Below are 26,411 nucleotides of genomic sequence, written 5' to 3'. Positions count from 1 at the left end.
CCTGTGTCGCTCACTCAGTGGCCAGAGCAAGGAGCGCCTGTGGGCAGGAAGTGAGGACTCAGCGTTTTGTGCTGTTGTTTTATTTCTTACATGAATATTGATGTTCCTCTCAAGGCAAGGGTGGGGGTGGGAGAGCAGAGACTTGGATTGATGGGTTCAAACAAAGCAGTCGCGGCAGAGCCAGCAGCTTCCAGCACAGGCTGGACGTGGGTGGTTCCCAGCAGCGAGCCCTGGAGCCTCCCTGCCTGCGCCAGCCAGCCGGCCCGGCGTGTGACGCCCTGTGGCCACCAGCGCTTGGCCGTGGCCAGCCCTGGGCTAAACGGGGCTGCCTCAGAGAAGGCGCAGAGCACGGCGCCTGCAGGGGCGGAAACAGTGCTAACCTGGACGCTTGGCGCTTTCAGGAAAAGTCCTCGACACCCCAGCTGCACCCAGGCCCCTCCCTGCACCCCAAGCCGGAAGGTCCCAGGCTGTCAGAGCTCGCGACGCTCTGTTACAGGGGTGTGGGGGGGGGGGCTCTGTTACAGGGGTGCGGGGGGGGGCCCTGTTACAGGGGTGCGGGGGGGCCCTGTTACAGGGGTGCGGGGAGGGGGGGGGCCCTGTTACAGGGGTGCGGGGGGGGGGGGCCTGCGCTGAGGCCGTGACCAGCCACAGGAGCGCAGAGTCCAGATGTGCCCGTCTCCAGCGTGGGCACCAGCTCGTGAGCTCTTGTCAGACCTGGGCTCTTCCTTTGCACAGGCGACACAGAGGCCTCCAACACGTCCACGGCCCCCAGACCAGATCAGGCCCTTCTCCCAACGCAGCTTCAGAGTGGCCTTGGAGGATTTACTCACCAAGATGCCTGTAGATGCGGTCGTTTTGCTGTCCCTTGTTTTGTCCAGGAAGTTCCTGACCGCTGAGCACCCTAAGTGTGCCCTGGAGACAGCACAGGACTTTCGGCCGCAGGCCTGGCCTGGACCGACCCGGGGCCTGCGCGGGCTTCGCCGTCCAGGCTGCTGCCTCGGGGGCAGGAGCGGCACGTGCCGCCCAGGCCGAGGGCGGAGTCAGGCTGTGGGATGGCCGCTCCTGGAAGCCTCAGCCACGTCCCCAGAAGGGCCGTCTGGGCTTGGTTCACCCTTCCCCCTGCTCCTGCACGGGTAAAAAGTCTTCTGGAATCTGCTCCTGCAGCTGCTGCGCACCTGTGCTCCGAGGACCCAGGGGGCTTCCTGGACGGCTTCCACCCCGTCCCGGCTCTGTGGGAGCTGCTGGGGGAGGACAGGACGTTCTCCAGAGAGGCAGGCGGTGACGCCAGGGCTGGCGGAGGACCTGCCGTCTGCAGGAGGGGCATTTTCACGTGCGTGGCCCCAGGAACAGGAGGGCACACCCCCCCAGGGCCCCAGGTCCACACAACTGCCGGGTTGAAACCCAGCACCACTGTTTACCAGTGGCCAACTTGGGAAAGTTACCAGCCCTTTCTGTGACAGGGTGACTGTCGTCCCGGCGCACAGGCTGCTCCGGGCATCCTTCCTTGACCATCACACTTCCAGGCCGAGCTGGCTGCCTCCTCCGGACTCGCAGGTTGAGTCTCACCCCGTCAGACTAGACCACCTGGTGTGGCCCTGTGCCACAGGAGGACCCTCGCCAGGGCAACGAGAGGAAACCGTACTGCGTGGAACCTGGAAAGCTCTGTGGTTTGCGGCCGGCACGTGACCATGCGGGTGGCTGCCACTGAGACAGACTTGCTGATTGTAGTGGGGGTGACAGCACTCGTCCACCAGAGACGAGGTGGGATCGTCAACTGTGGGAGCAGCAGACCTGCCACCACTCGGAACGCCTGGGTCCGCAGAGGTGTCGGCCGTGGTTGATAACGGGTCACGGCATTCCCAGGAAGGATGAGGATGGACGGCCCACTGGGGTCATCCCCACCCACACGGCAGGAGGGACTCCAGGCCTGGCAGCAGGAGTGGAGAACCGCGGCCTCTCCACGTCTCCGGGCCTCAGGCGGGTCCGACCCAGGCCCTTGAGACAGAACCTGCGGCTCCCAGCAGAGCACACCCCCAAATCCTCCTCCACTCCTGCCCCGATGCCACCTGCAGCCACTGACTGAAGACAAGGACACAACCTAGACCTCTCGGGAGCTGAGACGCTGCCTCTGAGCTGACACCGGTTCCGGGAACCCGAGCGGCTGGGGCTCCCTGGCCAAGGCAGCGAGTGCGTGTCAGGTCTGGGCTCCACAGACGTCCAGCCCGACTCCCGCCGGTGCCCGGAGTTTCCCTGGAGTTGTCGTCCTGAAACATCCCGGCCACTGGCCGCGTCCCCTCGTTGGTGCCTTGCCTGTGGGGTGAGGATCGCTGTGGCAGGAGAAGCCGGGGGAAGCCCTGGCGAGAACGTTCCCTGCTTGGCGGGGAACAATAACGCGTCCCTGAGGCACTTTGCAGATTGATGCCACCGTTGCGGAGCTGACCCACGCAGGGGCAGTGACGGGCATCACGACGCCGTGTAACAGACACTTTGGCCTGTGCGGAAGTCGCACGGACGGTGGAGAACTCAGACGCCTGCGAATGGCGTCGCCGTCACGGGGACTGTGCTGCTGTGCCGGGCGAGGTGTCCCCGCCGGAGGACATGGCACAGCCCGGCACGCGGTGCGCGGCGGCTGCTCTGACGGGGCCTTTTCTCCAAACCACTGGCAAGGAGCAGCGGAAGCGGTTTGCTTCCACCCGGCCGCGTGGACAGACGGGACGCGTGGTTCTCCGGTCCCTGCGGGAGCACTGTCTGCGGAGACCCCGTCACCCTGACGGGTCACAGAGCCTCACACTGGTCCACTGATGTTGACGACACCAGGCTTACTGGGGCAGGAAATAGCTAGTACTCTAGATGCCTTAGAGGGACACCTGCAAAGCTAAGCTCCCACAAAAGTTTAGGGGCCGGCCACCTCGGTGGAGTTTCTGGGGGTTCAGTGGTCTGGAATATGTTGAAATAGCCCTTCCTCCCGGGGATAGGCAAGCTGCTGTATTTTGCACCACCGACCACGAGAAAGAAGCAGAACATTTAGTTGGGCGTTGGGGACTTAGAACAGACACACAGTTCCACGTGCCACGTCAGCCCACGGGGCTGGCGGCTTCAAGTGGGGACCAGAGCAGGTGCAGGCTGCGGTGCCAGGTGCGGCCACACTGCCCTGAGAAGGCGGAAGGTTTAGTCCCTCTGAAGAGAAGCCAGACTATGACTTTGCCACTGAGATTCAGCAGATCCAGTGATCTTCCCAGTGTCTGTGGCACACTGCGTGGCCCCGTCCCCGCAGCACCAGGAGACCCGCGGACAGAGCTCTGGGATTCTGGAGTCGGTCTGGGGCCTCTCTGGCCGCTACCCGACCTCGTGGTGACAGCAGCTTCCGGGTTGCCGCTGGGCCTTGGCCATGAGGCCCGGGAGGGCTGCGGGGCGCACAGGCACCTCTCAGGTGGGCGGTCGCACCCCGCACCCCACCGGGGGTCACGGTGCAGGACGGGGTGAGGGGACCCCCGCCGGTGGAACCGCAGAGCCGTGGGCGGAGCGCTTGGTCGCCCGCCGCGTCCGGGGAGAGAGGCAGCCAGGAGCATGGATCCGCATTCGCTCACGGGCGGCGACTTGGAAGGAAGAGGACTGGAAAAGTGGTGACAAGGCAGGCTCCGGGGGAGGCCGCGGCTGGACCGCCCTGGAGGGGCTTACACTCCTGCTGCCGGCGGAGCGTGTCTATCCAGGGCCCCCCGCGGTGCTTGTGCGTGGTGTGTCCGGTGGTGCTGTGCCCCAGCCACCGGCCCGAGGGGCAGCCCTTGGTGGCCGAATAGCCTGGCTGGGCCCAGAGGTCACTTTGCCCTGGTTCTCCTGACACGGACACTGCACCCTGCAGAACTCCAGCCCCCAAGTCCCCGTGCGCGTCCCCACGCCGCCTCGGCGCGCCGTGCCCGGGGGTCGCGTTTCGCAGGAGCGCTCGGGTGCGGCGGCCGCGCAGCGCAGGCGCACAGCCACGGCGGGACCCCCCCCCCCCCCGCCCCGCCTGTGCTCCTCGCCGGCCTCGGCTCACCCGCGCTCCGTGGGCCGTGCCAGGAGCTGCAGACGGTCTGAGGTTTCACCCTGCTCGCCAGACAGCACGTTAAAGACATGGGGTTTGTGGGTCGGAGATTCCCCACGGCGCAGTCAGCGGCTGGAGCTTCGTCTCTGTGCTCCCCGAGCTCCCCGAGCTCCCCGTGCTCCCCGTGCTCCCCCTGCTTCCCCTGCTCCCCGAGCTCCCCGTGCTCCCCGTGCTCTCCGTGCTCCCCCTGCTCCCCGTGCTCCCCCTGCTCCCCGAGCTCCCCGTGCTCTCCGTGCTCCCCGTGCTCCCCGTGCTCCCCGAGCCCGGCGAAGGCCGCGTGAGCCGCGCGACACGAAGGCAGCCCCAGCTCCCTGCTCTCGTAGGGACAGGTAACGAGGCTGCGCCCTGCGACCCCCTGAGAAACCGGCTGGGTGGGGCGTGGCCACGGCCGCGCTCCTGCTTGCACGGCAACCACCTGCAGGGGGCGCAGGGCCAGGGCGCCCACCTGTCCGGGTACCTGTCCCTGCTGGGTCACAGCTGGGGACCAGCCCCGGCCCGGGCAAAACTTCCAGAAAGGTTGCAGCCAGCCTCGAGGAGGGGCCTCTTCTGAGTTTGCCTCCCGGGTTGTTCTCCCTCGGAACTAGCCTACCCGTTAGGTCCGTCTTTGCAGTTTCTGTCCTGTGATAGTTTTACCATAGTTTATGTTAAGCTTTCCTGTTTCAGTTACTGTGTAGTCTCTGCCTCTCGGCTGGACCCAGATCAGTATGCTAGGTAACAAGAAAAACGAAAGGTTTAGTAAAAATTTTAAACTCCTTTGTTAATCTAAAATTATTTTTTTAAAATTTAGGAAAAAGATAATATATGGAAAGAGTAAATGTAGAAGAGACGAAATGGAGAAAAACTATAGCACTGATGCCTAAAATCAGTAATTGTTTTTTCTTTTGCTTATTTTTTATTTAATTTGCTCTTTTTTTTTCTAGCTTCGTAAGGTAGAAGCTTACGTTATTGATTTTATGTCTTTCCTCTTTTCTAACACATGAATTCAGTGCCATGAATGTCTCCTTAAGCACTGCTTTTGCCACATCCCCCAAATTTTGCTAAGTTGTATTTTCATTTTTACTTAGTTTAAAAATTTTAATATTTCTCTTGAGATTTCTATTTCCACCTATCTGTTATTTAGAAGTGTGTTGTTTAAACCCCAAATGTGTTGGGATTTTCTAGCTATCATTCTGTTATTGATTTATAGTTTATTGTGGTCTGAAAGCACATATTTTATGATTTCTATTCTTTTAAATCTGTTAAGACATTCTCCTTGCTTTTTAGTTTTGTCATTGTCATAGTCATATGTCTATTGTCATATTCTCAAGCTCAGAGATTATTTCCTGAACCGTGAGTCCACTAACGAACCCATCTAAGGCATTCTACATTTCTGTTAGAGTTTTCAATCTCTAGCATTTCTTTTTGATTCTTTCTTGGAACTCCCATTTCTCTATTGCTCATCTATCTTGCACGCCATTGACTTTTCCTATTAGATCCCTTAGCAATTGATCATAGCCTTTAGAATTCCTACTTGATAATTCCAACATTCCTGCCATATGTGCTTCTGATGCTTGTTTAGGCTTAAAACTGTTTTTCCTCTTTGGTATGCCATGTAACTTTTTGTTGAAGGCTGGACGTGCTGTACAGGCTGAAAGGAACTTCTGTAAATGGCTCTCCACTGATGTTGTGGTGAGTTGTCGGGGAGGGGACGTGTCCCAGGGCAGTAGGAGCAGGTCCCAGCATTGGGTGGGCCTTGCCTGGGCTGTGAACTTCACAGGCACTTCTCAGCCTCCCCACCCCCACCCTCAGCATGTTGGAGGGGCTGGAATTTCTTATTTCTGTCACCCATGGGGAAGGATAGAGCCCGCTGGCCCTGGCAGGCCAGGCCTGATGTAGCCCAGCCAGTCGGGCTCTGGTGAAATGGTTTCTCCTGGGGGCAAACATTGCTAAGAACAGAACGCTTTGGCGCATTTCAAAATTGTTCCTTTTTCCTTCCCCATGCTGAGGCATGAGGGAATTTTTCTCCCGTGTTCTCTGTGAGGACCTGGAGTAGTTCCTGGAGTAAAATGGGCCGCCGAGCGTTTAGCTGCCAGGCTGTCCCATGCCGGCCCAGCAGCCTCTGGGTCGCAGCTCAGGTGTCCTGCAGCTCGGCAAGCCCTGATTCTCCCTCCCCACCTGTCTGTCGCTCCTGCTTTTGGGACAACAGTTTGTCCTGTGATGTCACTTCTCGAGTGGATTGAGGAACAGTTGGTTTTTCAGTTTGTTCAGCTTTTTGCTTGATGTTAGGACACAGCGAAGACTTCCAAGCTCTTTATGTGCTGAACTGGAAACCAGAAATGAGTAGTTATTTTTTGAATATGTAAAATACCCAAACTGACATCATAAGACATTGCAAATACAAAGAGTCCATCTGTGAAAGGAATATGTACAACCCACATCACCCAAACAGTACAACCGAGCGCCAACCAGGGGCTGTTGCTGCCCAGCGGTGGCTGTGGTGTGTCCCGAGAGGGGAAGACCGGCGCCCACCGTGCGGCGCGCGGGCAGGACTCCACGCCCAGAGCCACGCGTCGGTGAGCACTGCCCGATGTGCCAGTCTGAGAAACGCTGGGGGTGACCGGGAGAGCGTGAGGGAGGCACAGGCCCCACGGCTGGTCTGCAGCACCGAGCGCGAGAGGCACCGTGACACTGGCCTCTCTGCTCTGCCACGGAGGGGAGTGGGACGACGTGGCTTTCAGGGTCTTCCCCACCCAGGCAGTGGACGGAGGCTGGTGGGTCAACAGGTGCCTCTCTTTGGACGTAAAAGCTTCTGCCAGGATCTTCTCCAGTCACTTGGGTGTCCCTCCCCCTCAGCCCGTCCTTCGTCCATTTGGCAAGTCTGTGGCTCAGTTAATGAGGCCGCCAGTTCCAGGCCTGGCCAAGCCTGGGGGGCAGGAAGGGGTCATTCTGGCCTGTGTTTGCCAGGAGGAGAAGCCTTGGGTGGCAGCATTGTTTTCTCACACAAAGAACAGTGTCATCCGCCACCAAGCTGCTCACGAGGCTGGTTCCAGCGGCTGATGTCCGCAGGGAGAGAAGGAGGCCTGTGTTCTCAAGGAATGTGGGGAAGAGACAAAAAGCTTCTGTTGCAGTAAACGCAAGTGTTGATGTCATGAGAATTAATTCCTTTCCTGCCTTGAGGACTGCTCCCGCCATGGGCCGGGGCTCGGGTGCAGAACCCCCTCTCTGCGGGGAGACCTGTGCCAGGTGACAACCTCCCCCGGCCTCTGGAAAAGAGGGACAAGCTTCCCCTCGGGGAGTGTTGGAGCTGTAAGTGAGGTTTACCCGTGCGTACGTGTGCACACACACGGAGACCCAGCCCGTGCACGTGCCGCATGAAGGGCCCAGTGCGCTCGGTGGTCATTGTTACTGTTATTATGAAAGTCACCATTCTTGCTGTCAGAGGAGCCTGCACTGTGAACTCCTGGTGCTCAGGGCAGACAAGGCAAAGCACAGAAGAGCAGCCGGCAGGGCAGATAGACCAGGGTCCAAGAACACAGAAGGAGCCCACTGGCTAATTTAGAATATTTGAATCCAGAAAGCCCCCAAGTTGGCAAAGTAAGACAGAATATCAGTATTTCATGGGTATCACATTTTGTTATTTTTGCATCACATCAGATTCCGTGAATCCATTTGGTTTCTCACCAGTCCTCCTGGAATTGGGGCTCCTTTCCGAGGAGCAAGCTCAGCGTGAGCGGCGGGTGCTGTTGTTTGCTCTGGACCCTGGCAACCCGGCCGAGGCCCAGTTCAGAACAACAAGGCTCTTGTTTTTGTTTTTCATCATCTTTTTTTTTTTTTTTTTTTTTTTTTGAGTTTTGAGGAGAAACTGGAGATTGGGGCCTAGAGAGCTCGCCCCACAAGGCCACGCCCATGGCATGTGCTGGGTGGGGGGCGAATCTCCCCAAATGTGAGAGGAAGTGTTTGAACTGACGCTGGGGAAGATGCCTAAAGGAAAACTGTGAGTGCTGCCCTTTGCAGAATCTGCTGTAAAGATTTATTTTGATTACACTTCTTATAACTTTTAAGGTTTCTTGGACATTTGCAATAAAACCAGGACAGGCTTAAAGTTAAAAATCACAGGATTAACCTGTTTTGTTTTTTTACTTGATGGGAACATTTTCCACGTAAGCACTCAGGAAGCTTCACACACTTTAGGGCTTTGTCCTTCCTGGAGGACACGGTGGGCCCAGAACAGTGCAGTTTTAATCCCACTGAGCCAAGAGAACAACAGAAATCTAATCGAGAGGTTGTTAACAACACTGAACTAATGAGGGCTCGTGCACCTGGATTTAAAAATGCCTCTGTGGACTGGAACCATCGCCAACCAGAGTGACCCCGCAGGTGGGAATGAGATAATTTATTCTAGACGTTTAAATTAAAAACGTACCAAGCAAAAGAGGGATATGAAAGGTAAGGACCTGTAACTCTGGAAGCCTGATCCCTACGGCAGGACAGGGACATCTTTTGTTTATGAAAAACAAACTTTAAGTTAGAAACTCTATGAAAGTGTGGCACTATATTTAAAATTTTAGTATAACTGAAATATATCCACAGGTGTATTTAGTATCTGGTAGATCAATGGAGTGCTGATATAAATATTTAAATGATAATTAGATAAAAATCATAAGAAATATAAACCATTTTTTGAAATTAAAACAATGTAGTTTCCAAATTTGATCTAATTCTTGTAACCTGTGTATTAACATTAACATTTAAAATTAATTGTCGTTATTAGACTCCTGAATATGTCTCTGTCAAATTTGTACATCACCTGTTTACCTAACGTATTCTTAATATTGAAACATTTCAAGATTCCGTGAGGGGCATTTTGCCACGAGCTTAGGCCTTCAGCCTTTGGGGGTCGGCTCACGCTGTGGGGCCTCGGGAGTGCCCGGCCGGCCACGCCGAACCCGCCTCCACACAAGGGGGCGCTTTGCCCCGGCGCGTGCGACCGCGGGAAGCGCAGGCCGAGGAGTGGGCCTGCGCGGGGCGCTGGGCGGAGCCTTCTTCGTGGCCGGCCTGTGCACACCACGCCTGCGCGGATCGAGGGCGGTGGCTCGGCTTTTCCGGACGGCGGGGCGCGTACGGACGGCGCCTGCGCGGTGCGCCGGGCCCTGGGTGGGGCCTTCTCCGCAGACGGCCTGCGTGCACTGCGCCTGCGCGGGTTGAGGGCGGTGGCTCAGGCTCTTGGAAAGGACCGTCCGCCCCTCTGCGCCACTGGTGTGGACCCAGAACGCAAAGGAGAAACGCCGCTGAGGTAGGTTTCTTGATGGGCAGCTCAGATGGCTGGACCGCACGCGACGCAGGACACGCCAGGCGAGGGGTCCTTGACCTGCCTGTGCGTCGCTGGAGGACCGAGGCCTCCGCCCCTTTTCGGGACCACAGAGCGCTCTCCCAGCCTGTCTGCTCCGCGCCCTGCAGCAACTGCGAGGTGCGGACCCCGCCACGCCCCTTCCCTACTTGGAGCCACGCCCCCTCCCACGCCACGCCCATCCCCAGCCACGCCCATCTCCGCTCCGCCAACCTTCTTCCCCGGCCACGCCCTTAAGCCACGCCCTTGCTGGGCACGCCCGTGGCCCATCGTCACAATTTGCCCCAGGCACGCCCCTTTCTTCCGGGCCACGCCCCATGCCTCCAGCCCACGCCCAGGCGCCACGCCCATTTCTCGCGGGTCCAGCATCCCCCGAGCGCGCGGCACGCCCCCCCCCTCCCCCCGCTTCCCGCCCGCGGGGGCCTCGCCGGCACCTCGGGGGGCCGGGGTCCTGCGTCCGACCTGCCCCGCCCCACCCTGGACCCAGCATTGGCAATGAAAATGTACATAAATTAACATTTGTAGTCGTAAATAACAAGTGCCGGGGTTGGGGTTGGTAGAGAAGGACGCGTTTTAAAGGAGGAATTGCTACGTGGGGTCGGGAAAGGGCGTCCGTCCCGAGCGCACCTGGCGCCGGAAGGTAGGACTGCAGGTGCACGCCTGGGTTCCCGCGGCGGAGCGCCCGAGCCCCAGCAGGGAATCCTAACCCGAGCTAAAGCTGCCAGTTCCAGGGCAAGAGCTGGACGTCCCTTGATTGTTTTAAATCTGACAGAAACTAACGGTCGTCGGCAAATGAGTGAGGTTAACGCCTCACAGACTGGTGAGGAAACACACTATTTGAAGTTTATGCTTTTTAAATGCTTTGAATTGTCTCTGTGAAGAATTGTGATTATGATTTTTATTTCTAGGTCATTCTTCACACACAACACATTTTACTTCCGTTTGGTAACGTATCTTTATGGTGGACCTGAGAAGAGCATTTAATTATTAAGCAATGTAACACACACTTTGTGTTTCTCTCTCTCTCTCTTTCAAAGTAGAAATGGAGGAGAAAATGAAGTAACTAAAGCAGCAGTTATGAGGCAGACCCTAAGGGAACTATGGCAACCTCAGGTGACTGTCCCGGAAGTGAATTCCAGGTAATTTCGGTGCTGGTGTGTAAGAACCTGTGTTTGATGAACGGAGCATTACGGAGCTGAGCGTCAGCTCTCGGAGGCGGTGGCGCTTTGCTTGGCCGTGGTGGCCACCAGCAGGAGGCGCCCGGATGTAAAGAGTGGTGAGGGGCGAGGCAGAGGAGACGAAATGTTTGTAGGATGGCATCCCGAGTGGGGCACTGTAAACACCTCCAAGGAAATACTTAGGAAGCCCCAAAACATCGTAGTCACCCATGGTTCCATTTTTGGTACCCGAGCAGGTGAAACAAACGTATTTTTTTAATTGTTTAACAAAGTTGCAGGCATAATAGCAGCAATATGTTGAAGACAAGCTGGACACATGAGCAAAGATTCATGGATTCATACTGATTTTCTGCCCGAGATACTCATCTAGTTTCATTCAAGTTAGTTAAAAAAAAAAAAATCACCTTAAATTTTAAGGAATGTTGATAATGTAAAATTAACCAAATCAATATTTTAATAAATAATGTTTTTAAAAATCAAGCATTTTCATGTCTGTGATGTCAATTTTAACACTTTTTTTTCCTTTCATTCTAATGGTCTACTTTCATTTGGGTTTTTATATATAGGAATTTATTTTATATTTTAATAGATTTAGGGGGTACAGGTGTTCTTGTTACATGGATGACTGTATAATGCTGAAGTTAGGGTATTTAGTGTCCCTATTACCAGAATAGTGTGCACTGTACCTGATAGGTAGATTTTTATCCCTCATTCCCCTGCCACCCTCTCCCCTTCTTAGTTCCAATGTCCATTATACCACTTTATGACCATATGTATCCCTGTTTAGCTCCTACTTACAAGTGAGAACATATGGTATTTGTTTTTCCATTCCTGAGATACTTCACTTAGGATAATGGTTTCTAGTTCCATCCAAGTTGCTGCAGAAGACATTATCTCATTCTTTTTGTATGGCTGAGTTGTACTCCATGGCATATATATTTTCTTTATCCATTCATCAGTTGATGAGTACTTAGGTTGATTTCACATCTTTGCAATTGTTAATTATGCTGTGATAAACATTCGGGTGCAAGTGTCTTTAATAAGTCATAAAATGACTTCTTTTCCTTTGGGTAAATACCCAGTAGTGGTCTACTTTCAGTTCTTTGAGGAATCTCCATACTGTTTTCCATGGAGGTTGTACTAGTTTACATTCCTGCCAGCAGGGTATAAGTATAACCCTTTTCACCACTTTGGTGCCAACATCTATTGTATTTTGACTTTTTAATAATGGCTGTTCTGATAGGGGTAAGGTGGTATCTCATTTTGGTTTTAATTTGCATTTCTCTGATAATTAGTGATGTTAAGCATATTTTCATGCTTGTTGGTTTGTCTTTTCAAAAAATTTGTTCATGTCTTTTGCCCGCTTTTTGATGGAAGAATTTATTTATAGTTGGCTCATCTCATTAATCTTTTTCTTATAATTAATTATAAAATGTTTTAATTCCATAGATATTTTTCTTTTGAGAAACTTAAAAATATTAGGACATTTACAAAATAATATTGCAAACATCAAGTACATGTTATGCAGAGTTGAAAACTTGTTAACATTTATCACATTTGCTTCTCTTAACCTATAAAATAACAACAATGCTGAGTACAGTGGTGTGCACCTGTCGTCTCAGCTGCTGACGTCCATCCTCCTGGACGACTGAGGCAGGAGAATCGCTTGAGGCCAGGAGTTCAAGGCTGTGGTGCAGTGTGATTGCTCTTGTGAATAGCCACTGCACTCCAGCCTGGGCAACACAGTAAGACCCCATCTCTGGAAAAAAAATAGCAACACCATGAATAATAAAGTTTATTCCCCAACCTCAGTCCTGTTCCTCTTCCTGTCTCTCCAGAGGCAAACATTACAGCGAATTACGAATTTGATGTGTGCTACTGCGTCATTTTTTATACCTTGAACAACATATGATATTGTTTGTGTGTGTTTTCAGAGTTAACATGAGTGGTGTCACGCTCTCTGCACCGTCTGTAGCTTGCCTTTTTCACTTAACGTTACCTTTGGGGGATTTGTCCTTGCTGACACGTGTACAGTGCTAGTTCAGTCCTACTGTAGGGTGCTCCTGGAGCATGTTCCTTCCATGAAGGTGTCATAGACAGGTAGCTACTACTCTGCGGTAGGCAGACACCCCCTTTTATTTATTTCCCTTTTGTTGGACATTTAAGTTGTTGCCAGTTTTTCACTATTTCAAACAGTGCTGTGGTGACCATCCTTCTCCATGCCTGTGTGCTGCAGGGTGTGTACCCAGTGCTGGCATTGCAGGGTGGCAGGGGTTGCATAGTTTAGTGTCACTAGATGAGGATCAGTTGTTTTCCCAGGTGACTTTACCAGTTCACAAGTCTGCCAGTGGCCAGGGTAGTGGCTGCTGACACTTGAGAGCATCGGACTTTTTAATTTTGATCAGTCTGATGGGTCAGAAGTGGTGTCTGGTTATTGTAATTTTCCTGATTACTCGTGGGTCCTGGTGGTGCTCCAGTAATGCCTGTTCTCATCCTGATAATTCTGCCCTTCATTGTGGAGAGATGCCTGATGTTGGTGATCTGTGTTGTATCTCCTTTCCTCTCGATCAGTCTTTTTAGGGTTTTATTAATTTTATCTTTTCAAAGAACCAGTTTCATTTTTGTTGATTTTCTCTATTCTTCTGTTTTCTATTTCATTGATTTCTGCTTTTATCTTTATTTCCTTCATTCTGTTCTATTTGAATTTAATTTTCTCTTTTTGTAGCATCTTGAGATGGAAGGTTAGATCATTGGTTTTAAGCCTTCCTTCTCTAATGTATGTCTTTAAAGCTGTGGGGCTTCTGATCACTGCTCTAGTTATACCTCACACATTTGAATACATTGTATTTTCGTTATTATTCAGTTAAAATATTTTTTAATATATCACAAGGGAAATTAGAAATTTCCTGGTCTATTTGAAAGTATATTGCTTAATTTCCAAACATTTTGGAAATTTTACTTATCTCTTTGTTATTTAATTTAGCTTTGATTACATTGGTTAGAGAACATGGCATACTCTGTAATTTGAATCTTTTGAAATTTGCTCGGGCCTGCTTTATGGCCCAGTCACATGGGCTGTTTTGGTGAATGTTCCATGAATACTCGCAAAGACTGAGTTCTGTAACTGCTGGGTGTACTGTGCCATAAATGTCATTAAGGTCAAATGGGCTATTAGTATTGTTCAAATCTCTGTATCTTTTCTGATTTTTCTGTCTAGTTGTTCCATCATCTACTCAAAAATCTCTACTATGATTGTGGATTTGTCTGTTTTTCCTTTTGGTTCTGTCACTTTTTGTTTTATATATTTTCAATCTCTGTTGTTGGGTCCATATATTTAGGATAGTTTTTGTTTTCTAGATTAATTGATCTTATTTTTATAAAATCTCTCTCTTTTTACCTGTTAAATACTCCTTGTCTTGAATCTGTTTTTGCTTATATTAATGTAGCTATACGAGATTCCTCATGGTTAGTGCTTGCGTGGAGCGTGTGTGTGTGTGTGTGTGTGAATCTATATATGTATTTTTTCTCAACTTATCTTGAGTCTTTATATTTAGAGCATTTCTCCTGTAAAGAGCTAATTGGGTCTAGCTCTTGGATCTTGTTTTTTTCTCTATTAGACAATTTCTGCCCTTTAATTGGTATATTTAGTCTGTTAATATTTAATGATTACGTCTAACATCTTGCTGTTTGTTTTATTTTTGTCACATTTCCATTTCTTCTTTGTGTATTTCTCCATTCCTGCCCTCTTTTGTGTTAATAAGTATTTTCTATAATTCCACATTATCTCCTCTATTCGCTTGGTAGCTGTACCTTTTATATCATCTTAGTGGTTCCCCAGGAAATTGTGATAAGCATCTTTAATCTGGTCCAGTCTTTTTTTTAACCACTTCTTACAACTTAGTTACATTTACCAGCTCTGTATTTTGTGCTATTGTTGTAACATATTTTAATTCTACCTATGTTATAAACTCTACAAGAAATTATCATTGCTATTGCTACGTTATGCTATCAAACATCTTTTTTATAAAGTATCAGAAACAGTCTTTTGTGTTTCCCCACGTCCGTCCTTGTTTGAGGTCTCTCTCTGGTCTTGTGTTCTGTCTGTCTGTGTCGGGTCATTTCCCTGCGACCCAAACAACTTACTTTTGTATAATATTTAGTGTTGTGAGTCTGCTGTGTCACATTGTGTCAACCTCGGTTTGAATAAAAATGTGTTTTGCCTACATTTTTGAAGAATATTTTAGCGTGATAAGGGATCTTAGATTTGCATTATTTTTTCTTTCTACACTTTAAAGATGGCATTATATTGTCTTCCGGCGTCTGTTGTTTGTGATATGGAGTTGGTTGCATCTTAATGTTGTTCCACCAAATAGAATATATTCTTTTTCCCATTGGCTACATTTAAGAGTTTCTAATTTTTTTTTTCTTTTTGGTTTTTAGCAGTTTTGTTTGTATTTATCCTACTTGGTGTTATTTGAGCTTCTTGAATCAGTGAGCTGATTTCTTTTGTTCATTTTGGAAAATTTTCCACCATTATCTCTTCAGTTATTTCTTCTGCCTCATCTTCTCTCCTCTGTTTTTGGGACTGTGCTTACACTGTTCTCTTGTGTGTCTCATGCTCTGTTATCTTTTTTTCCCATTCTTTTTCCTTTTTGTGCTTCAGTTCAGATAATATCAATTCACCTCACTCTGAGTTTACTTATTCTAAACAAAATAACTGGGAAAACAGCATATTTGCAAGAAATGCTTGCTTTAGGTCTCCAATAAGATCTATATTATTCAAATATTTCTTCCAATCTGCCAAATAGAGTAATGGACAAAATAAAACAAAATAAAGAGGCAGTTTATAGAAGAGCAGATCCAAGCAGGCAGAACACATGTGATATCGCAGTAGTCAGGGAATGCGTGTTGAGTAACCGCAAAATACCGCTTTACCCCTCTTGGGACGGTGGTGCTGCCCGTTGCTGCTGAGTGTTCACGTGTGAAGTGGGAGGTGTCACACCCTTTATGGAAAGAATATGACCTGTTTGAATAAAAAATACGCTTATCCTTCAACCCTGGCGTCCCATAGACATGAAGTGTCATTGCGTACGGGTGTCGTGCACACGTTGTGTTTGTTGCAGCCCTGTTCATGGTGGTAGAAAAGTGGACACTGGCAGAAAGCCCAGGTGGAGGGTGGCTGGAGGATCAGGCAGAATTCCTGCGTGGAATAGTGTGCAGCCACTGAAAATAGTGAGAGTTCGAACTCCACAGGGTATCGTGTGAGTAAGAAAAGCAAAATATAAAAGAAAGGTCTGCTGTGCCCTTTACAAAGAAACCACTATGTCAGAAGAAAAACCCATCGTGTGTGCGTGTGTGTGTGTGTGTGCGTGTGTGCGTGCGTGTGTGTGTGTGTGTGCGCGTGACAGCAGCGTGGAGAGGGCGTGGGGGGTGCACGCCAGGCGGTGGAGTCCGGGGAGGGCAGAGAGCGGTGATGATGTGGGTGGGGCGGGGTGGGGCCCACGGGAGCTGAGAAGGTGATGGTGCCCCACACGTCATGCCACGGGAAGAGAAGGAGCAAAGGGCACCACAGACAATTAGCAAAATACACAACGTGTTTGACCACACTAGTCATCAGAGGCAAATGGAAGAAACAGGCGATTTTCACCCTCAGGTTGGCAGAGATTGACCAGGTCGGTGTCCACCGCGATGAGGGTGCCGGACAGTGGGCAGGTCACCTCACCAGTCTCGGGAGCAGCCTATAAATTGTGCATCGTCCTGACCCATCAGTTTCACATTCCGGAGTTTATCCTAAAAAACTATCAGGGACACCCAGAATCATTCCTGCGTGAAACAGTTCATCTTGACAATTTATAATAGTAAGCACTGAAAACAGTCTAAATGTCCAAACTAGGAGACTGGATAAGGAAGTTAGGATGATTCGTAGACTGGGATACTGTGCAGGTATTAAAGGTGTGGTGTTTAGAAGTGCATTTAAGAATGAGAAATGTTCAGAATTCCCAAAGGGACAGGAACAGGCCACAGGCAGTGTGGTGTGAACCCGACAGACGCCCTGCTGCGCGTGTCATATGTGCACTTTTTAACAAGTCTGAAAGGATAAATGCCCACGTGTTAACTGTCGTTAGCTCTGATCAGTGAAGTTATAGGAGGTTTTAATTTTTGTGACTTTTGTGTTTTCTCATATTTTCTACAGTAAACATGAATTTTATGTTTAGGAAAATGTGTGTACAATGTATGTTATTGGGACGGAGCTTCTCCGCTGAACTGGAGCGTGTGGCTGGAGGCTCTGCCAGCCCAGCAAGTGTGTCCTGATGTACGGCGGAGGGGGAGGGGCTCCTCTGGGCTCCGAGCAGCTGGCGGGTCCCAGAGGAGGCCACCCCAGGGCAGGGGAGGTCTGTGCAGCGGCGCTGGGCACCAGCGCCTTCCGCAGGCCCCTGGCTGTGCCCACGTGGGGCGGTGGGCCCCAGCTCTGTCCTCAGGACTGACGAGGCCCCCAGAGCCCAGCTCCTGCAGACGAGGTTACCACTTTGAGGTGGCCTCGCTGGCGAAGGTCAAGGGTTCTTACCAACCGATGCCAGCGGTGCCTCTTCCTTTGACCTTCCCTTCAGGACGCAGACCATTTCTGTTAGAGATGTGAAGCAAAGCCCTTGATTATGCCAGTGAAGATGACCCAGATCGTTGGCACAGGAAACACTTGGTCACATGAGCCTTCATTTCATATTTGAGACCATCCTAACAACCTAGCCAAAAAAAGAAAAAAGAAAGCGCCACAATCCTTTCCTTGTGCTTTGCTTGGCTTGGAGCAGGAAGAAGCCCCGGTGGAATTCGGCCAGGAGGAGCTTCTGCAGGGGCCAGTGCAGCCGGAGGAGTTCGTGGCCATCGCGGACTATGCCGCCACCGACGAGACCCAGGTAGCGTGTGCGGCAGGCCTGCCTTACGGGTTCCAGCATGCTCAAGGCAGAATTAGACATGAATTTTGCATACGTCATACCAAAGTTAAAGAGGCGTTCAGACGTTCAGAGCCACCCCAGCCCTGTGCGTGACGATGTCCCAGCCTCACACGTGTGACCCCAGTGTGGTGTGAAGGCACCTGGGTGAGGCGTGGGCACCACGCCTGGGCAGGAAGCACCTGTCCTGGGTTCTGCTTGGAGACCTTGCTTTAGAAAGCACTCAGTTAATGAAAAGTAGGGCTATCAAATAAAAATATCTGCTTGAATGTGGCTGTCGTTAATTTGCGACAGGAATTTCTTAGGTTTAGCCTCTAGTAACTGAGCGGGGCAGAGTTGAGCGTTAACTGCAGAGAGGCCATTGAGAAATTCTGTCCTGAGCCATTTGGAAATGTTTACTCTTTCTCTCAGAAAACATTGTTTTAAGCTGTGCCCTTCCTTCAGGTGGATATTCCACAAAAATCTCTAAATCTTGGTATCACTTTCATAAGTTGTCAGATGCTGTAATTACCCACTGACTTCTTTTTGAAATCACTGGGATTTGGTCACCATTGATGGGGGATTTGCCACTGAAATACCAAGTACTGGTTTTTTTGTGGAATTTTAACTTCCTTTTTATTTTTATTTTTTTTTTTGCAGCTCAGTTTTTTGAGAGGAGAAAAAATTCTTATCCTGCGACAGACCACTGCGGATTGGTGGTGGGGAGAGCGTGCGGGCTGCTGCGGGTACATTCCCGCAAACCATGTCGGGAAACCGCTGGAGGAGTACGACCCTGAGGACACCTGGCAGGACGAGGAGTACTTCGGCAGCTACGGGACCCTGGTACGGCCTTGGGCTGGCGGGCGGGTCCTTCTCCCTGCTTTCCGGCCCTGGCTTTTCAAATATCAGTCCTAGGCTGGTCCTCCTCGGTTTGGCCAGGTGCGCAGCTCCGCGCGGCAGGTGTGTGAAGCAGTGAGCGTGGGTGTGTGCCAGTGAGACTTTATTTGTGGACACTGGAATTTGAATTCCATTCGATTTTCATGTGTAACAAAATCATCTCCTTTTGATTTTTAAACATTACTTAAAAACCTAAAAGGCATGCTTAGTTTGGAGGCCATATAAACACAGGCAGTGGCTGTGGTTTGCTGGCCCCTGGCTAGAGGTATTACTTGAGCGATGGGATTACGTGCTTCTCTCAGTATTTAAAACAAGGAGTACTTTTTCTTTGGATAGTGTGCTTGCATTTGTGTTTTAGAGCCAATATTCCAACTTTTCCTTGTAGCTACCAATATGCAAAGAAACATGTTTTTACAATAAGTTTGTTCGTTCATCTCGTTAAGCAGTTTTCTTGTCAAACTCTTTTTCATCCACTGAAAGAAAACAGATTATGATGCATCTTGTAGAAAGTGTGCTTACATTTGTGTTTTATGGCTGGATATTCCAAAAAACAAATAATAAACTTTATTATAAAAATGAAATAGAAAAAATACATGTCAGTGATCAATAACCCTTCTAAGCAGCCAGTTTATTAGTGTTTCTCCCTGCTGTGTGAAAGGCCATAATCTGATGGTCCAGGCAGCAGGCCCTGTTTACTGGCTAAGACGAGATGAAAGCGGTTACTTGCCGGGTGGATGCTGCAAAAATAACGTGGAGTGAAAGAAGGAATAATATACAACATTTGACTCAATTTTATGCAGTTAAGGGGCAGCGTTGACAGGTGGTGTTTATGAACATGCATGAGTGGTCTGAGGGCAGGAACCCCGTGCCCGAGAGTCTGGACGGAGGTCACCTGTTGGGGGGAGGTCACCTGTTGGAGGAGGTTACCTGTTGGAGGGGGTCACCTGTTGGAGGGGGTCACCTGTTGGGGGAGGTCACCTGTTGGGGGGGGTTACCCATTGGAGGGAGGTCACTCATTGGAGGGAGGTCACCAGTTGGAGGGAGGTCATCTGTTGGGGGGGCTTACCTGTTGGAGGGAGGTCACCTGTTGGAGGGAGGTCACCAGTTGGAGGGAGGTCACCTGTTGGACAGAGGCTCTGGACCTGCCTTGCTGGGGTGGGGGGTCTGGGTTGCTGGCCGTGTTCGGGTGTGGGTTACACAGGTGTTTGCTGTATAACTGTATTTGATAAACTGTACAGATACTTTTTTATACACTTTTTCTAGGCACGCTTTATTTCCCACTTGAAAATGTTAAATTAAAACCCACTAATGTATATGCGTGGTTAGAGGTTTCAATCCATTAAGGAAAGATACATAATGAAAAGCCGAAGTCCACTCCCCTGCCCAGAGACAGACACTGCCCACTGAGGTTCCTGTGTGCCGAGGCCACGTCCAAGCAACACCTATTTTATTTTTAAAAATTTACGGAAGAGGAATCATTGCACACACACAGGTCTTTACCTTGCCCTTTTCACAGTTGTGTTGCTTTGAAGATATTGGCACTGGTCACTCTTTGTAACAGCTACAGAGTGTTGTGTTGTTTCAGAAGGATCGTGCTGGTGGACAGTGGTTATTGAACAGGTTTTTACCCTGACAAGTAACCCTGTGATGGAGTCCTACGCAATCCTGTTAACCTGCTGTTAGAATTTCCATAGAGTATAAATTCCCAGGGTATAAATGTATATATGTATCTATATGTGTATGTGTGTATTTCCTAGTAGATACACACACACACATATATATATATATTTTTTTTTCTTTAGTGGATCTTGCCAATTTGTCTTCCAGAAAGATTTGCTAATTATGCACTGTCTTGGTTTGTGCTTCTGTAACACAATACCTCAGACTGGGTAAATTATAAAGAACAGAGATTGGTTTCTGTCGCTCTGGAGGCTGGGAAGGCAAGGACAGGCCTCCCCACAGCCCTGTCGTGAGCGGGGCAGGACCCCACCTCTCGGTACCATCACGTGGGCCGTTCTTGTCGTAAGAACCTTGAGGACGTTCGGACCCCACGTGGCCCGTGGTGTGCGGCCGCGCCTTCGCCTACCACAGACCATCGGTGGGAACCGCTTCTGGTCTTGACGGGGAAATGTGCTATCTCTTCATTTGGATTTCCATTTTTGAAGTGCGATTGATTGTCTTTTATGTGTTTGTTGGTCTTTTGTGTTTATTTTTGCGCAAACATTCATGTGATTTGCCTGTTTTTTTTTTTTTTTTCTTTGAGACAGAGTCTCACTCTGTTGCTCAGGCTAGAGTGAGTGCCGTGGCATCAGCCTAGCTCACAGCAACCTCAAACTCCTGAACTCAAGCGATCCTCCTGTCTCAGCCTCCCGAGTAGCTGGGACTACAGGCATGCGCCACCATGCCCGGCTAATTTTTTTTTTTTATATATATATTTTTAGCTGTCCATATAATTTCTTTCTATTTTTAGTAGAGATGGGGTCTCGCTCTTGCTCAGGCTGGTCTCGAACTCCTGAGCTCAAACGGTGATTTGCCTGTTTTTCTTAGTTCTGTTGATTCCTGTGTCGAGTCGGTTTAGTTGGAGAGGTTCGGCCTGAATTTGTGACGAGAGCTGCGCTCGCCACTTGCCGCGCTTTCTCTCCTACATGGGACTTTTTGTCTTTTCCTTGTGGCCTCTGGGTTTTGCGTCCCGCTTTGAAAGACTTTCCTCACGCCAAGATTACAAATATCTATACTTTCCTTTAGAACTGTTAAGTTCCTGCTTTAAACAGTGGGATATTTTAATCAATCTGGAATTTGTTATAAAGAATGAGGTAAAATTCCTCCTTAATTCACCTCCATAAACACCCAGCACTCCCAGCACCTAGTAAGTTCTAACCCTAGAAATCCATTCCTGGATATCCGCTGCTCGTTACTACCGCTGCTCGTTATTACCGCCGCAGGCGCTGGGAGACGAGCTCTGCGGGTGTTGGTGGGGCCTTCCCTGGCCTCACTGATCTGTCTACTCCTGTCGGTTGCTGAGAAAATGTTGAATTCTCTGACCCTAACTGTCGATTTGTCCATTTCTTCTTGCCTCTTGATTGGATTTTGCTCCGTGTATTTTGAAGCTCTGTTATTGGGTACAAAACTATTTGGCGTTGTTGCGTCCTTTCAGTGGGCCGATCCCTGGGTCACGAGCCTCCTGGCCCCGCCGCGACTTGCCTGCAGTCAGCGCAGCAGGGCTGCCTCGTCCGCCCTTTCCTTGCAAGCAGGGGGGTTGGGCCTCCCCTTTTGTCCACCCCTCCTGCCTGTCCCTTTGTTCTTCATTCCACGGTGTCTTTGTGAGGCGCCTGGGTGGGCTCCCGGCCCCTGCAGACCGTCTGTGCTCGCTGTCGGGGCCTCCTGGGCCCTGTTCCCGCCTGTGGCCGGTCTGGCTGCGGCAGGTGCCGTCTGGAGGCCGGGCTTGCTGCAGCCCGCGGTGCCGGACGGTGGCGCAGCCAGGGGCTCCGGCCACTGCCACTGCCTCGCCGGTGTCCGCTGCCTCCCGGGCAGGCTGGCCCTCAGGTTGGCATCCCAGGGTTTCCGGTGTTTTCCTCAGACTTGTCCCTGAGGGTTGGCCCCGAGCCACCGTTCCGGCTGGTGTGTGAGGAGGACTGTGGGGGCCCAGCTCACGTCTCCTGGTCCCGCCGTGGTGCGTCTGCCGTTGGCCCTGACGGACGCCTGGCCCGGGGTGTCTGGTCGGCACACGGCGGCCGCTTCTGCCTCGGGTGGGCGGGTGGGCGGTGGAGAGATGCCCCAGTCCCGAGGGGGCCACCCCCGCTTCACTGCTCGTCTGGCTCTCGGGGAGGTGCAGGGAGAGTCTGCAGCCAGTGCCGAGCTGAACTGGGGGGATTCCAGAGACTTCTGTGTCATTGCTTCACTGTCCACTTTCATTTTTATCTGTTGGCATATTTTGATCTCTTGATTTTTTAAACCGAAAGACCATGTTTTGCTCTTGTTTAAGTCTTTTTTTTTTTTTTGAGACAGAGTCTCACTCTGTTGCCCGGGCTAGAGAGCCGTGGCGTCAGCCTAGCTCACAGCAGCCTCAAACTCCTGGGCTCAAGCGATCCTCCTGCCTCAGCCTCCCGAGTAGCTGGGACTACAGGCATGCGCCACCATGTCTGGCTAATTTTTCTATATATATTTTTTGCTGTCCATATAATTTCTTTCTATTTTTAGTGGAGACGGGGGTCTCGCTCTTGCTCAGGCTGGTCTAACTCCTGAGCTCAAACAATCCTCCCTCCTCGGCCTCCCAGAGTGCTGGGATTACAGGCGTGAGGCACCGCGCCCGGCCTGCTCTTGTTTGTTGCTCGTACTTTAGAAGTGGGTTGGGCATCCGCTGCGGCCCTGACCTTGCCTCTCAGGCCAGCACTGGGCGCAGCTCCGGGACGCGGGCAGTGATTCCCAACCTGTGTTTCCTCTAGAAACTCCACTTGGAGATGCTGGCAGACCAGCCACGAACAACTAAATACCACAGCGTCATCCTGCAGAACAGAGAGTCCCTGAAGGACAAAGTCATCCTGGATGTCGGCTGCGGAACTGGGATCATCAGCCTCTTCTGCGCGCACCACGCGCAGCCCAGAGCGGTGAGTGGCCGAGGGCGTCGGGCCGCGTCTGTGTGAGGCAGGCGATGGCCCGACGTGGCCCTGAGCACTGCTGCGGACTCGCTGGGGCGTCGCCCGTTCATTGGGGTCTCAGTGAGTGTCCTCGTGTGCGAGGCTCCGTGTCGCTGAGTCGGCCACCGCTCAGACTGCAGTCCGGGCCCCTTCGGGGCTGTGACGCCGGTTTAACAAGCCCCAGCCAGCACCGAGGGGAACAGGGCGGAACAGGAAGAGTCTGAGTGAGTCGCACGGGTGGGATGAATGTGTGAGATGTTTACGTCGGTCACACGTAGACACAGGTGCAGCCTCACGTCTGCTGGGCTGCGTGCGAGGCGGCCTCCCTGCCCCCTGCCCCCTGCCCCCTGCCCCCTGCCCCCTGCCCGCCTGCGCTGTGCTGAGGTTCAGCCTCAAGGAGCTCCTGACGCGGTGTGTGAGGTCGCAGCACAGCGACCCCGGGCCGGGGTGCAGGACTCGGCACCTTCTCCGAGAACCTGGACTTGAAATTGTCTCCCAGGCGGCAGAGGCCGTAGCAGACTGGGGCTCCGCGTGGGTGCGTGTGGAAATCGGGCCGCAGGAGGCTCTGTCCACCGCAGCCCCAGGCCTGCGTGTTGCGAGGGGGGTGGGAAGCAGGCAGGTCAGAGAAGCTCCGTTCCCGGCACCGTCGGGGGTGCAGAGCTGCGTGCGGCTGGCGGCAGGTGTGGCCGGGCCTGTCCCGTCCGCCGCCTCGGAATGCTGCTTCCCTCTGTGCTGCTGGCTGCCTTCGGTGCTGGTTGTGACTCGAGAGGGGATGGCGAGAGGGGATGACGGGGCCGTTGCGGGGGCTCAGGCGTGCACTGATGGCGCTTCTGCCGCTGCAGGTGTACGCGGTGGAGGCCAGCGAGATGGCCCAGCACACGGGGCAGCTGGTCTTGCAGAACGGCTTTGCCGACACCATCACCGTGTTCCAGCAGAAGGTGGAGGACGTGGTGCTGCCCGAGAAGGTGGACGTGCTGGTGTCCGAGTGGATGGGGACCTGCCTGCTGGTGAGGGCGGGGCCGGGGCGGGCTGTGGCTGCGGGCAGGGCCGCGGCCTTCCGGACACGGGCACAGCCGGGCCAGCCCAGGAGTCTTCAAAAATCATGATCAAGGTTGATTTTTTCCTTAAGGTGAGGTGTCCATTTCTCATATGGACGTTGGCCCAGTGCCTTGAATTTTTAACAGATTAAAAAATGCTTTCACGAGACATTTAAATCAGAGTTCATGTCACTTTCTCATGAGTGATTTGCCATGTTCTCCTTGGGAACCTGTAGAAATCCGTGCTTAACACACCAGGCTGTGTCTTTCACGCCAGCAGGGCCCGGCCCGGGGACGCTGTGAGAGCCACAGTTGGGGACCGTGACGGGGTGGGCTCCGAGTGTCACATGTGGGTGGCGGGCTGTGCTCTGGTCACTTGCCGTCTAGGCCCCAGTGCTGTCCGCCTGCAGGGAGAGCCAGGCCGCTGCCGTGGGCGTCTGGGATTACTCTGCCCAGTTCAAGGAAGAATAAAGAATTTAGGCCAAATCATCACCAGGGTATGACCAGTTCTCTAGACAAAAGAAACGAAGTAATTGCTGAGGTTACCAAAGATGGAATAATTCTCCTCGCAAGGCCTGCTGCTGTTTTGTTGACTGCATTTTTAGAAATCCCGAGCTTAACAAAAATCTTTCTAAGTCAACCCATCAAAACAGGCATTTGGCCAGGAAGAATTTAATTTCACACCAGTAAAACTGTGGACTTTAGATTCATTTAGGGCTGTTTGCGCATGTTTACAGAATGTTTAGTTTACTCTAAAAGATGACAAGACCCTGCCCTAAACATACTTGCCTTATTCATACGGCAAGAGGCCAAGTCAAAGTGGAAGCTTTCAGTCCGTGGCGCTGAACGGGGACCCCGGGGGTTGCCCCACGGCCGAGGCTCCGCCCCGCGGCCGAGGCTCCGCCCCGAGTTTCGGCAGAAGGAGCCCACTCGGGTCTCCTGGCCTGTTTCCGTGACACGCGTGTTTTTTTGCCACGAAACTTCTTTTTGATCGGGTCCTAGAGCTCTCGTAGGTCGTTTTGCGCTTCAGAATTGCTCGTGCCGGTGCACACAGGAAAGGCCACATCAACTCTTCCTTTCCGGACTCCTCGGTCTCACGGCTGGGGTCACGCGAGCCGCAGCGGGTCGTCCTGGGGGGTCGTCCTGGGGGTCCCACGGATGCCCGGGGGCTGCGGTTACACCTGCAGCTCCAGCCGGGGTCTCCCGCCTTCTGCAGGGGTGCATTTTGTCTGCACCGAGACGGAAAACGACAGCCTTCTTTCTTTTCTTGGTTTCTTCCGGTGCGGGGCGTTTCTGAGCCTCGTGTCGCAGGAGCGGCTCCGTGGGCGCCTCGCAGCCTCGGCCGCTCCGCCGGGACGCGGGGAGGGGACGGTGGGCGCAGCGTCCTCACTGCGGCAGAACCCGGGGACCGAGCACCAGACGTTTTTAAAGGAATTATCCTAAGAAAGTATACTAATAGATTTGTACAGAAATTTATGTTAAAAATTTTCATGGCAACACCATTTAAAATGGAAGAAAATTGGAAATAATAGAAATAATTATGGCCGTCCGTATGATCATTAAAAACTATGTTTTAGAAGGATTTTTAACAACCTTAGGAAAAAGTTGGTGACATGTTGCTGGTTTTACAAGAAGCACAAAGAGTATATGCAGTATGATTCTAATTTTGTTCTTTTAAAATCATACATAGCAGTGACACAGCTTCAGTCCTGGCTAATCCCACGGAGTGCAGTGGTCAATCCAGGCAGGCTGCAGGGAGACGCTACCTTAGGGCTCTGAAAAATGGACAGTAGCAGGTACATGGGGGAGAAGCAGGGTGTTGCGCACAGGCAGCCCTCTGCCTCTGTGGCTTCCACGACTGCAGATTTGGCCAACTGTGGATTGAAAATACTCAGAAAAACTAAATGACGGTATGACAAAATTTAATGCAAATAACAAGCCAATACAGTATGACAATTATTTACACAGTATTGACATTGTATTAGGTATTGTAAGTTATCCAGAGATGATTTAAAGTGTGGGGGAGGATGTGCTTAGGTTATATACAAAAAATACCATTTTATAGGGGGGACTTGGGCATCTGAGGATTTTGGTTTCGGAGGGGTCCTGGGACCAGTTCCCATGGATACCAAGGGCTTGAGTTCGTCATTTTCCCCATGTGGTTCTCACGCTGTACCTAAGTTCAAAAACGTAGATGAGATGGACCAGTTCCTCTGGAAATTGCAGTTACCACAGTTCTCCCAAGATGAAACAGCTGAACGGTCCAGTAACTAAGAAAGATACAGAATTCATACTTAAACTAATTAAGCAACCTTCTGAAAGTGAACTCTCT

General features: G+C 51.4%; 1 protein-coding gene across 1 annotated transcript in view; it reads left to right on the top strand.

Moving 5' to 3' along the window:
- The first annotated feature begins 9,264 nt into the window (after nt 1-9,264).
- PRMT2 (protein arginine methyltransferase 2) overlaps nt 9,265-26,411 on the top strand; it is a 29,369-nt gene continuing 12,222 nt past the window's right edge. Inside the window, exons 1-6 of the mRNA XM_069472190.1 lie at nt 9,265-9,353; nt 10,448-10,546; nt 17,392-17,496; nt 18,172-18,354; nt 22,851-23,012; nt 23,885-24,049. Coding sequence (XP_069328291.1) covers nt 10,508-10,546; nt 17,392-17,496; nt 18,172-18,354; nt 22,851-23,012; nt 23,885-24,049 — 654 coding nt within the window. The 5' untranslated portion in view covers nt 9,265-9,353; nt 10,448-10,507. The remainder of the gene's footprint in view (nt 9,354-10,447; nt 10,547-17,391; nt 17,497-18,171; nt 18,355-22,850; nt 23,013-23,884; nt 24,050-26,411) is intronic.

This window comes from Eulemur rufifrons, chromosome 7 (assembly GCF_041146395.1).
Source record: "Eulemur rufifrons isolate Redbay chromosome 7, OSU_ERuf_1, whole genome shotgun sequence".
NCBI lineage: Eukaryota > Metazoa > Chordata > Mammalia > Primates > Lemuridae > Eulemur > Eulemur rufifrons.
Note: the sequence above shows the minus strand (reverse complement) of the source record. Positions and strands in the feature narration are given on the sequence as shown.